Source organism: Ischnura elegans, chromosome 8 (genome assembly GCF_921293095.1).
Source record: "Ischnura elegans chromosome 8, ioIscEleg1.1, whole genome shotgun sequence".
Classification (NCBI taxonomy): Eukaryota; Metazoa; Arthropoda; class Insecta; order Odonata; family Coenagrionidae; genus Ischnura; species Ischnura elegans.
Window position 1 is genome coordinate 15,777,144 of NC_060253.1, and position 13,405 is coordinate 15,790,548.

Below are 13,405 nucleotides of genomic sequence, written 5' to 3' on the forward strand. Positions count from 1 at the left end.
TAATCTGTAAATCGTAAATTAAGGAAGTTAACATTTTGCTTACAATTATAACTTTCAATGTAGATCCAAAAACTCTATACGGTCTCATTAGCTTCCATTCAATATCCTTCCCTTAATGTAAGCCCGTTACTTTTGTACCACGCCATCTGGAATACCATATGGTACAGGGATGCCGACTTACAAAAAATATTGGGGGGGCCTGAACCTGGGATCTTGCCCCGGGAAATTTTATAAGTAGTGAGTTTTAAGTTTTTTTAAGCATTTTACATGAGTCATATGATCAGCATTAGAACCCTGATAACTCGAATCTCGATATCTGGATACTTAGGAGAAAATCGACAAGCCTGACACATTTTTTCCTCACACCCATAACGAATTTTTGAGGGGGCTCGGCCCCCCTCAGGCCCCATGGAGTCAGCGCCACTGATAAAGTAATAATTTGGTGAAAGATAGATAATTGTAAGTAAGGGTGCTTTCAAATCATCCAGAGACATGACTAGTGCCACAATTTTAGTTTTCCATTCAATGTCTTTATTTAGAGGGACCAGGGGCTAATGACTACTGAAATGAAGACACAGTGACTGCTAAGTTTTTGCGAGTTAAGACAAGCCAACTCATGAGGCACCAAATGGAAAGCACCCCCTGCAGTCTAGAAGAGACAGCCTTTCAAATGCAATTAGAATCTGATAGAGGCACTACAGGAAAGCTAAAGCATTAGAGTAAGTATAGTAATGAAGAAGAAGATGATGATTTTTCATTATTTTTTAGATATGCTGTTTATTAAGTAAGTATTGTTGACCACAACATCTGCATTGTGATCATAAATATTAAAAATAAATTTAAAGTAACATATATGTATCACCAAAAATTACCTGAAATCTCTTTTGCATTTTCAATTTTAACGGATAACTTTAACTTGCGTTAAAATTACACTAGGTAACAATTAAATGATTAATGGAGTCAATACATTGAATATAGAGAGTTGATTCAGGCTTAATCTGGTGGAATTCTAACATAAGATAAAATAAAACTTACTATCAATTTTCTACAAGTCCATAAATTCACACAACCAGTTTCAATACATTCCGCACTATCATCAGGTCTGATATCTGGTTTCAGATTAAATGTGCCTAGCCATGGATACATGTGGTGGCTGCCACAGGGTCATGCCACCCATAGGAAGAATTGTGGAGGTTACCCATGCAAGAGTATATGTATATGTGTTACAGTAAGTGAACTCAAATTTTAATGTAAAAAATATTGCCCATCTTAAGTCCTGTAAACCTATAATGTTTGAATGAGAGGTAGGCATAATATATCATTTTAAAGGCAACCAACCATTCTTGAAATTGAAGTAGTGCATCCAGGGCCGTAGATAGGGGGGTTACGTTGGGTACCATCCGACCTGGACACTCATGAGTGCATCAAACAAGCCACTAACATATCCATGTATTTGTGGAGCAATGCATTTAAACTAATTCAAAATTGGTATTATGTATTTAACCAAATTGACAAAGTCATGTTACCATATGAAACATGATGATGCATAAATTGAAGAATTGATTCAGATGAGGAAGTTAAAAATCACGTAAGAGGGAAGAATATTAAGGAAGCAAGGGAAGGCAGAGAAAGAGAATAGTATTTATAGGTAAGACGAAAGGGAAAAGGCCTCCCTGAGAATTGGGAAGGAAATTCAACTTGGGGATAGGGGTAAGCCAAGTGATTTGCAAAAGCTCCATTTAAACCTGCCTAAACCGGTAGAATACTTATAATAATAATTGGATAAAACAAAAAGCAATAAATTTCCTATTTTCAAGTAAAATTCCTGACTTAATCCAATTTCTGGAATTTAACCTGATTTTTTTTGGTATCTCCAAGGTTAGCGGGTATCACTTAGACAAATTTCATCCTTCAAAAGTAATCATCAAAATTTTAATTGTGATTTAGCTAGGAATTGGAACAAGTTAATAAGATAATATTTTAGATGGGTAAGTTCCACAGATTTGTTCTGCAAGTGTTGCTCAGGGGCGCAGCTCTAGGAATTAAGGCTGGGGGGGGGGGTTATGTGCAACTAATACCGAGGTGTGTGGGAGCCTGGAATACCCACCAGGATAAGCGGTATGTGCGAGATTAATAAATTGCAGAATTTTGAGATACGCTGTTCAAAATGGTGATTTTTTCGGCTTTGTGAAGGATATTTTATTAATCCATATACACTATTCTAATGGTAATATCAATCCAATTAAGTAAAATGGATTAAACTTAAAAATTTCTCTGAGCTCTGGGGGGGGTTTATCCCCCAAAACCCCCCCTCACTGCGCCACTGGTGGTGCTTACGTCAAAAGTTTTTAACATTGCTGTTCCCTCATGAGTACATACTTCTTGTAATTTGTTAACTAATAATGGAATGAATCAAATCAAACAATGAGAAACTGAGAAATGCCCCAGGGTGGACAAGGTAACAAAAAGGGCCACTTCCATAAGCTCTCTGTCCCATTGTAAACATGGACAGAGGAAATTAAGGAAACTGATAATTTCATTCTGGAAGTAGCAGCATGCATATGCCAATAGGTCTCATTGATAAAATAAAGTCTTGTCAATCGCCTAACTTATGTAATGGATCAACTAAATGATGTCTCACCAAATGAGTGTACGGATGGATACAGATGATAACGAAACAGGTCATGTGGCATTAATTGTGTGAAAAAATTATTTAATTTTCATATGTATCATAGAAACAACTGTTTTCAATATTTGAAATAGATATTGTGGTCAAGGGCATGTTACTTTTATGACAGTATCCAGAGTTGACTTGTTTTTCAACTTCATGCATCATATGGTCATTTTTAATAAAAATAATTTTTGGCTGTTGAAACTCATCTTCCTTGCCTGCCCTTCCAGATACGCTTCCAAAGCTACTCATAGCCCTAGTGAAAAATGGGTGGAGATAGTCACATGGAAATTCTGGTGGACAGTTAGTGGCTGTCCTTGGTGGATTCCACGTTGATCTGGTGACTAAAATCACGTGAAATCCACCATCATTTTCCACCAACTTTCGACATGGGTTCCATGTTATTGCATATCACTATAATAGTCACCTCTCATATTGAAATAAAGGTCTTGTTTCATTACTCGAAGATTTAATTGCAAGAAATTGATTATATTGCAGTTGAAACATACTGGTAGCGTAAAAAGATTATAATTTAATGGGAGGAAATGATAAAGAAGCAGTAAGGAAGTAGAATGGACATATATATTTCTCATAATATGTTACATGAATCTAGGATAGGGACGGAAGAAATAATTTTTAATGAGAAGACGGATGAATGTGTTTTCCCAAATGAGGAAAAATCACTGATTTCCATGGATGCATGGCAAATATGAAGCGCTGAAAATGACTTTGATGGGTATTAATTGGGAAAGAAATCGGCGTACTCTACAATGATCGTAGAATTATTCATAGTTTGTATAAAAACCAAGTTGCTGTGATCAAATGTGGACCAAACGGTGCAGAAGCAAGAATAAGAAAAGGGGTGAGACAAGGTTGTGCGCTTTCCCCCTTAATTTTTAATGTTTACATAGAGAAAGCCAGCAACGAAATCAAGCAGAAAGCTTCGGGTGTCAATATCCACAGAGAAAAAATTAGTATGCTGCGATTTGCTGACGACATAGCAGTCATAGCCGAGACAGAGAAGGATTTGAAGAGGCGTTGACAAACATGGAAAGGACAATGGCCAGATATCAGCTGAAAATCAACAAAAAGAAGACTAAGATATTAGTTTGCAGCAAAAGAGAGGAGGCTAAAACAAACATCAACCTAGGAAAGCATAAGCTTGAAGAGGTGAACGAGTTCTCTTACCTGGGAAGCCGAATTACCAGCGATGGACGGAGCAAGAAAGAAATACACAGTAGAATAGCACAGGCGAAGAGGGCTTTCTATAAAAAGAAGAATCTTCTTACAGCTGAAAATACCAGCATAGAAGTAAGGAAACAATTCATCAGATGCTACATATGGAGTATGTTTCTCTATGGAAGCGAGGCTTGGACGTTGACAGCAGCAGAGAAGTCAAGAGTGTAAGCATTCGAAATGTGGTGCTACCGAGGAATGATGAAGATAAAATGGATTGACCGTTTGAGTAACCAGAAAGTGCTAAGGAGAGTAGGAGAAAAGAGAAGCCAACTTAGTTGGCCACATTTTGAGGCACGACGGTCTGATGAAGACAATCGTTGAAGGACAAGTGGAAGGGAAAAAGGGCAAGGGACGGCCCCGAATGAGTTATATAGGACAGGTTATAAAGGATGTAAAAGAGAATAAATAAGTAGCTATGAAGAGATTAGCGGATCGGAGAGAGAAATGGAGTGCTGCGTCAAACCAATCTTAGGATTGTTGACTAATGATAGTCCTACACAGGCCTACACCATGCAGACCCTGACCCGGTTGGAAACCCGAGAAGCTTTCATCCACGCTATTCACCGGGAAAAGCTCAGATTCTTCTTGACTAATGATGATGATGATGGGTATTAATTGAAGGGCACAAATGCACCATCTACGAGAGACATGACTTTTAGTTCCAGGTCAAAAAGCACAAATTCATTTGAAACGCTATTCACTGATTGGCTAATATTTTTCTGCCATATTATATTACTCCTTTCGAGATTCAACAAGAAGGTTGGTTTGGTAAGGTGAAGGTAGAGGTCATCACATATTAAAAGGGTAGGAGGGGAGGACCTTGCACCCAGAGTATTTTTGTTTGGGGATGTCCAAAAGACAATTGTGTATACCAAAGTAGGCTTTAATAGCAAAGAATTCTAAAATTACCACTCATACAGCTCGTAATAAGTGGTGCTCTTCTTTGGGATACAAGAAATAGATGTGAAAAACTTATATGAAGCCCAAACACAAAGTGTTATTCAGGCAACTGGGTTTTATAAAAAGCATTTTCAAATAGGTAATACGTATGGAAATATATGTGTATATGCATTATTCCATCCCCATTAGAGATTTTTCCACTGCAGCTTCACTGAATAGATGGGATGTGGCCATTCAGTGGATAGAGCACTCGGCTACCAACCACGGGATCCTAAGTTAAAATACAGGTGAAGCTTTTGAAACTCACCAACTGAAATTCTAGATGGAGGACTTCTTGAGTAGAATTCTAGGACTTAAATCCTTCAGCTGTGGGAAATGTGTATGTAAGATTATATCAGTGACTGCAGGAACAATGTACAAGAACACACAGCGCCCTCTCTTCCGACCTGCTCTCCCAGGACCTTCTTATCTTTTTGGCCCCAACTCTTTCTTTCATGGATACAGAACAGTTGGTAACCCTCCTTTCTCACTCAAACTAGTCCACCATCACTTTTTAGCAATCCATTCCACACCCTAGAGCAACTAGCTTGTCCATCCACCATCCTCTCTTCATGCAACAAGAACATAACCCAAGCGATGCCAATAAATGTATTTTTAATGACTATGAAGTATCAGCATGTATGCAGAGTATCAAAGGTGCATTCCATCACATAATACTAAAAATAGAAACTTAGAGAGGAAGGAACTTTACCCAGTGAAGAATTAATGATATTAAGAGTAGAATCTTCAACAAGAATTGGGGGAAAGGATTCATTTCACGAAGTGAAATAAAAAATTGTACAATTCCCATAAAGATTTTGACTGCATTAATTCTTGGGGCTGCGGGAGTTTGTGATTTTAGCTATCAGTCTGTGAGGGAGAGAAGCAAGAAAAATTTACCCTTATAATCTGGGGCAACCCTTTGATCTTTCTTACCATGGATGAGATTAAATTTGGGTGCTTGTCGTAGTCACATTAACATTGGGGAGGAAACAATATGAAATGAACAGTATGTTAAGAAATTCCAATAGGCGCCCCTGCCATGAGGGTTGGCCCTGGAAAGTTAAGCCCCTTAGAAGTACTTACTCTTAATGAAAGTACTCAAGTGCAAGATATCCGGTAGCAATAAAAATTTTTGGAAACTGCCACAGGTAGTCGAGCAATGGTTAAACATTTAAAAAGGTTTTTCCTGCAGTCTGTGTGCAAAGCTTATAAAAAAACATTCCTGCAGTCTTAGGGTTTATAAGGATCTTTCCCTCTTTCTTGATGATGAGAGCCATGCAGTTTAGCCCACAAGGGGGGGATTACTATTTTATTGGAATTTTGAAAGCTTTTACTTTACTCGACACCAGTGAACGTAAACTTGTTCAACCACATCAGGCCCAAAAGAATACTCACATGCATGGCATTCTTCATGCTTGCGATGAGCGTTGGCCTTTTGGATCGGGATGCATCAGACTTTGAGCGTGGCCTAAAAGCGTCAAGGATAGCCGCAGCTGGCTTGCTCCTCGACGGGGAGGAGGCCGTGGAAGAGGAGGAAGAAACAACGCTGTGCGGATGAGCACTGCTGCCAGTGTTGTGCAGGATGTCATCTCCGGATCTCCGCCTCTGCCTGGAGTCCGAAGAGGCACTGCTGTCTTTTCCGTGATGGCCAGAAGATGGGTGCAAGTGGGAGCCCCTCGATATGCTCCACGTCCCTGCAATGAAGAAACAGAAACGATTAATGACTAGAATTCAAGGATTAGAGTCAAAACGACTGAGATTCACCACCAAGATTCATGAAGTAGAAAGACTAAGGGACATTTAGGACTTTGCTTTTTCCAAGCAGGAAAATGGTGGCAGTAAATTCTTCTCTGGATTTCATCATTTCATCATCTCAATTGCTGTCTATGTTTCGGTGTAGTCCTTTTCCATTGTCATCTGGGCCAATGACGATGGAAAAGGATTTCAGTGAAACTTCTGCAGCAATGGAGATTGAGGAGATTATGCCAAATATTATCCAGAGAAGAATTTACTCCCACTCAGCGACATAATTGGGAAAACAACAAAAAATATATCACCTGATTAAAGTTGATCTTTGAGATATATTAATAACTACATACACCAACAATGAAATTTGCCATGAAAAAATCATTTAGCTTAGCTAGGATTTGAACCCAAATCTTCCAATTGCCAGTCAGGTAGCCTACCTCTTATAACAACAAGCTATTTTCTTCCACTGCAAATTTCAGACTGGGTTAACCGAGCATAGTGTTCACATCTCAAGTGCACACTGTGGCACAAAAAACTGAGATGAAGCTTACGAAGCCACTGTTCAAGAATTTAAATACTACTAGGTCACTATTTCACAATGTACATTTTTATTACTATCAAACCATTCATTAATAGTAACCATCAAAGTTTACTTATCTGAAAAAGTAACTCAAAAAAGTAAAAGAGCCAGGATCACAAAAACCTAACGCGGGATAACTGTGGAGTCGGAGACTCATAGAAAAGGCATCTGTTGGTTCATAATACCTCTACACATTGCATATGGATGGCGAGAAATCTTGTAATTTTATTCCCCGAGCATTTGGGATGGATGATAAATATTCTCGTCAATTAGCCATGTTTATTTAAACAAGTTTAAAGCAGACTGTAGGTTTTCCGTTGCATATTTTCAGTAGTTTTTCATCACCTATTATAAATGGACATATCTTAATATTTATACAGGCAAAGTTTTAGCTTATTAACCATGTTTAAACAAAAGGAGCAGTTTGCCCAAATTGGAGCATATTTTCAATCTCAATACCTCTACCCAGGTACGTTGTTCTTCTATATTAAAATACCCCAGTGTGCATGATTATGATGCTGTCAAATAGTTTTTCCAACATTATTAACCAAAAATGTTATTCATTATAGCTTGAAATCATAAATTCCAACCACACTCAGGTCTGAGGTGGAATATTTTCACAGTGAAATATAAAACATTCAGTATAAGGATATACCTCATTTTTTCCATCCACTCCACACCAATCCATTGTCCACTTTCATAAACACACCAATTAAAAATTGTATTTGAACCAATAGAGCAAAATATAATGAAAAAACAAAGTTACAACGTGATATTAAAGTATCATTCGATAATTGTAAGTATTTAAAGTGAATATATATGAAGGTGATCAAGGGGTTCAATCCTTATCTCATCCATATATGCAGAGTGAACCTTCAAACCAAATTTTTGAATGAGAACTTTTAGTTTATCACATCAAAATCATCAAATAAACTAAAACCATTTGTATATTGAGCGAAATATTTCGGCAAAAAACAGCAATTTTATTCTTCAAATATTTCATTATTAAGAAATATATGTAGTCCCCTCACTTAAGAAATTTACTAATGAAAATATATTTTTAATATATGGCTAAAATAGATTGTTGGAGAATATTTAAAAATAACAAAATCCAGCCTCAGGGCTTACAACTCATAAAATAATCAAATCGTCGAATATAACAGCATTAATGCAATTGAAAATTTTAAAATTATGGGGCTTATCGAAAAGCAAATACAACACCTGTAGGAAGAGACGATTTTTAAAACACCATTTACAACAAAAAAACAATTACTGAATCAAATTATAATTGAGGATTTGAAATAATTTTCTAATCGAAAACTTTTGGGAAAAAACCATTTGGCCTACAAGAGATTTAGACATTTTCGACTGCAAATGATTTCTGGTTGGACAATTAATTAGAATATTTTGAAAATAGAAAATAAAAATATTATAAATGAGGGAAGGTATTTAGAAAAAAATCTGCAATGCATGCATTCGTTCAAACATCCATGATGGAAATCTACAAAGAACGGGAATTACAGTTTTAGTATTATATTGATTTTGTAACGATTGCTACCATTGGTGAATTAGCGTAATAAGTTATGGTGACACACATAATAGTAATACATTTATTACTCCAAACATCTAAAAATTTACAACTTTGGTAACAAAATATGAAAGAGCTTTCCGAGAGGTTATCACCAGTGGGGAAGCTACCATCCTCAAATTGAAATACAATGCTAGCCACAAAAAATATTAGTTTTTTAAACATGATAATAGGGTAGTTTCCTTCATCAAAGAAAACGAAGGGCATTGATTGTGATTCGTTACCCACCATTAGTGTACTCATAATATACAAATTATTTGGTTTTAGAAATGCCGGTTTAGACGAATGGCAAGGGTCAATTTTATCCTCATTTAAAAAAGGCCAGATTGGCGCCCATGCGATTCCACTCCACGTGACGTCACAGGGACATAGTTTCACATAGGGACGAGTAGATAGGAGTTTTACATCGTCTGAGATTACCAATGAATGCATGAGACACAGAGCTCAGGGAAACATGCCTTAATAATCATCTACTAAAACTGGCTAAGGCCGGAGAGTTTTCTTCGTTTGATAAGGTATTAATAATCCTCATTTAAGCCAAGCGCTACCAGCAAGCATGGTGCTCTGCTACCTGCTAGCATCCTGCGTCGGATCAGCGCTCAGAGCCTCGCCCCAAGGTCACCTCACTTGCGGCAGCGGGAACCAGAATGACGTCACACGGTGTTTTCCCGGCATTCATACTTAGCTGTCGCGTTTTCGCGCGCTTGAAAATGTTCACTTTTCATTTAATCGCGAAAAATAGATATCGTCATTTAAAAATCTATACGCGTGAAATACGTACTCCAGGAGTAATAATCTTTCGATTTAGGCAATAAAAAAATAATAGGAAACCACCCTATTATGTCATTTAATATTACACGTGGCGAAAAAATCATATGAAGAAAATTAATTGTACAACAAGAGAAAAAATAGGAATACGGGCCATCATTCCAACCCAGTGTCAATGTTGGATGGGAAGTTAACTGAACAACCTGAAGATTATCCTTGTTAGCATACAAATTGCACTGCACAATCCATTTTGGACGAAATGAGAAAAAATCAAAATGGACCATTTCAGATGAAAATTTTTGCCGGTTAATTGAACGTGGTTGTGAGGTATTAGCCGCAATCCAAACACAATGTTTTTGTGCAATTCATCCGCGCTCCATTCGAAGGATCCTAAACGCTAAATGTGAGTGGGATGAAGCATCCAATTGCGCATCTCCTGCTGTTCTCGCGTCAACAATAAAAAAAAAGAAAACCAGCGTGCGTATGAATAATTAGTGAGGAAATTAAGGTGAGTTCGCCACGAGTGGCGCAAGATCTGCTGCTGACAGCGATTATGCGAAGGTAATGAAGAACAGGAAAAGCAATTTGGAAATGATCCAAGACGGTAAGTGGAATCTCTTTAAAGCCGAGCTGCTTTTGTTTTTGTTTGCGGGCAAGCAACCCTACCTACTACCGAAAAAGGAATCCAAGGAGACCACCTAATGATAAACGAGGAAAATAGAAACACTATTGAACGTTCATATAAAATTATTTATTTGCAACAATATTTTTTCTTTTGGACCACAACTCTGTTTATCATTCAAAATATCTTCACTACTTCTTGAGATAACAAAATTTCATACAGGCTATTACCCATCATACGAAACAATCTAAAGCAAACATTTGTCAACACGAGTGGTCAGGTCATTTTCGTTGTTACAGTCATGCGCTGTGTTGGACATTCTGCCAGCCATATGCTCACTAACTTCGTACCTATCGCCTCTCCTATTAGCAAGAAATATAATTCAAAGAAATGGTTCACATATATAAATCCAATAACAGCTGTAATAAAAGATCAGACATCGAGAATTTAAGTAAAATTCATTTCTATTTGATTGATGGAAATAGATGGTAACTAAGTTAAGAAATAATTTAGTTTCTATAAAAAAATCAACCCTGTGAAAATAAGGCATGTCAAAATTCTTGTGCCTTCCCTCTTTTTATTTGTTTATTATATTGTTGTAAAAAATATATTGCTTGTAATATTGTATTTATGTATCAATATTGCAAAATCATATTTTCATTTAAGGCCCTGAGGATGGTTTAAAACAAACCGAAACGTAGGCCAATCACTTTAGCATTATTTGACCTAAACTCCAAGAACTTAAGATCATTATTAGCAAGAAAAACATTCATGCTTATCATCACACGGAAGAAGCGTAAACTTCTAAGGGGATATTCTCCAAAATACAAAATATATCATGGAAAGATTTTTGGTTAATAAAATAAAAACATAACTAGCTATCTATCTCTGTATTATATTGACACATTTGAGTTAGGGTCGAGCGACATTTATCGCCATAGAAAATATTTATACGATGAAAATCTTTTTTTTTTTTTTTTTCGATGCTTGATACTCCGATACTCGATATTTTGAACCCGATATCGACGTGGAACAATTTTTCTGCTGTTTTTCCACAAAATTATTATGGCGCTTTTAATAACAGTTACTATGTGTACATCTATATTTAAATACACCTGAAATTTTAAGCGAATATCACGAACGATATAAGAAATGTGCGCCTCGGTAACGATATTAGAAAATACAGTTTTTTTTGGCCCGATATTTCGATATTTTTAATATTTCCGAATATATCGATTCCACTATATTCGATATTTTTCAATATCGCTCAAACCTAATTCAATTATAGCCCAGACACTTGTATATAAATGTCTTTATACGACTAGGTTATTTGTCGTCTATTTCTTCCGCATAGTCGAGCGTGACGTCAGAGAAAGACGGCGACGCCCAGAATCCGTTTTACGCCCCATGCAGAATTTGTGCACGGTGCGCCCATACAAGTTTACACTTCAAAAGGATCGATTATATCGATGAATAATTTATAAGCAAGAGTGCCAACCATTGAACCGAAACAAAATTCTCACAGTATACAATCTATGGCAGTGAAGATACTTAGTAAGGTAAAAGCAATGAAGAGACTTTTGTGACTTCCACAGTTTATTTAGCATAGAACGACTGGTTTCGGCTACGAAGCTATTTTCAAGTACAGTATTTTCATTACATTACCGGTCGTTCCAAGTAAAATACACTTTGGAAGTCAAAACGTCTCTTCATTGCTAATATGGAGCCCTTCCACCGCGTCATAGCTTCAAATTTCGATTTAACTTCGTAAGGCATAAGGGAAATGACAAATTCTCATATACATATAACATAATGCTCATGTTTCGGTCATGTTATGTTTTAGAATATATCACCAATGCTATACAGAAGTCATGTTATGTTTTCATTAAATTGGATTAAAGGAGTCCACAAAAACAATTCCTAAAAGAGGAAAATGAATGGTAGACGACTAAAACTTAATAGGTACATCACCAGATGCGTAGATCATGTGTACATTGTGTCAGACAAGGCAGACTAGAAAAATTAAGATGAGAGAAGGGACTGTTGTAGAAAAAAAATGAAGAGGGTCAATCTTCCGAATGATGGATGACCAGAGATGACTTGCTGGCGGTCAGAAGGAAGTTTTTCGAATTGCCTTTAGCAGCGCGCTCTCTGAAAGGGGATGCGACAAACGGTCATTCTAGGGTTAGGGCTGGGGGGCGAGCAGGTGGAGGTATGAAAAAGCAGGTCAGGGGACGGGCAGCGTCGCCTGCGGTGGGCAGGTGGCATGTTTCCAGAATGGCCAACAGGATCGGCTGCATGAAAACTTAACGTACGTATATAAATGTGTACTCGTCCGAGCACATCGATTTTCTGCACGCCAGGGATGAAATTCACCACGAAAAACATTTGGCTCAGCCAGGATTACAACCCAGATCTAGCGATGGCAAAAACGAGGGTCAAAATCGATTTTTAATCGAAATTAAAAAGCTCGAATTTTCGACAAGAATCTAAATTTGAAACGACAGATCGATTAATGAAACGACGTGTTCGTTGCTTCGTCAAGCTCATGTTCGTCTGCCAGCCGCAGAATGAGAAGATTCAATTATTGTTTACGGAAAGTTTGGTACGGCGCAGAAAAATGCGCTGGGACCTATTTATTTTTGCAATTGTTCTAAGGACCTTTTAGTTTGGTGCAATTATGGCCGGGTTATTGACAAAATTAGCAATTAAGTTTAAATTAAGTACTCCACAAAAACTTAGCATCGCCGCTATTTATGGCGAAGAAAAATTACATTAGAATGGACGCCTTCAATCATTCTTATGAAGAACTTTAACTGCCACACAGACTTCATTAAGGTTGATTTAAGTCGTCTGTCAGCTACTTCCCAGTCTATTCCGGAGTTAATTTTAATTTAATTTAGCTTAATTTCTCCATATCATACTATATCCACATTTTTTTCATGTCCAGATATCTTATTCCATTATTCACGGTTTGAATTAGCCCTCCTCTGGTTATTCGAACAGGGATCGGGCACCCTCTGATAAACCACCATCCCTACTATCTTCCTGTGAATTACTGAAACCGCACCATTCTTTCGTGGTAACCCTAGGTAAGAAAGAGCTCGAACGATCACACGGGTGGTCAAGTTGACTCCTGATTGGTCGTCGTTACTGAGTAGTTGAGGCGTCATTTGATCAACAGGGTGACTGTTGTTCAAATGACTCCTTTTATTTACTGTTTTGTTATTAGTTTATTCATCACTA

The 13,405-nt window shown here is 37.3% G+C and overlaps 1 protein-coding gene across 4 annotated transcripts in view; it reads right to left on the bottom strand.

Moving 5' to 3' along the window:
* The window catches only part of LOC124163225, a 794,093-nt gene that overhangs the window by 337,961 nt on the left and 442,727 nt on the right, over positions 1 to 13,405 (bottom strand). For all 4 annotated transcript variants that reach the window (XM_046539977.1, XM_046539976.1, XM_046539974.1 and 1 more), the window contains one exon: positions 6,248 to 6,546. In XM_046539977.1, the coding sequence (XP_046395933.1) occupies positions 6,248 to 6,546 (299 nt within the window). The remainder of the gene's footprint in view (positions 1 to 6,247; positions 6,547 to 13,405) is intronic.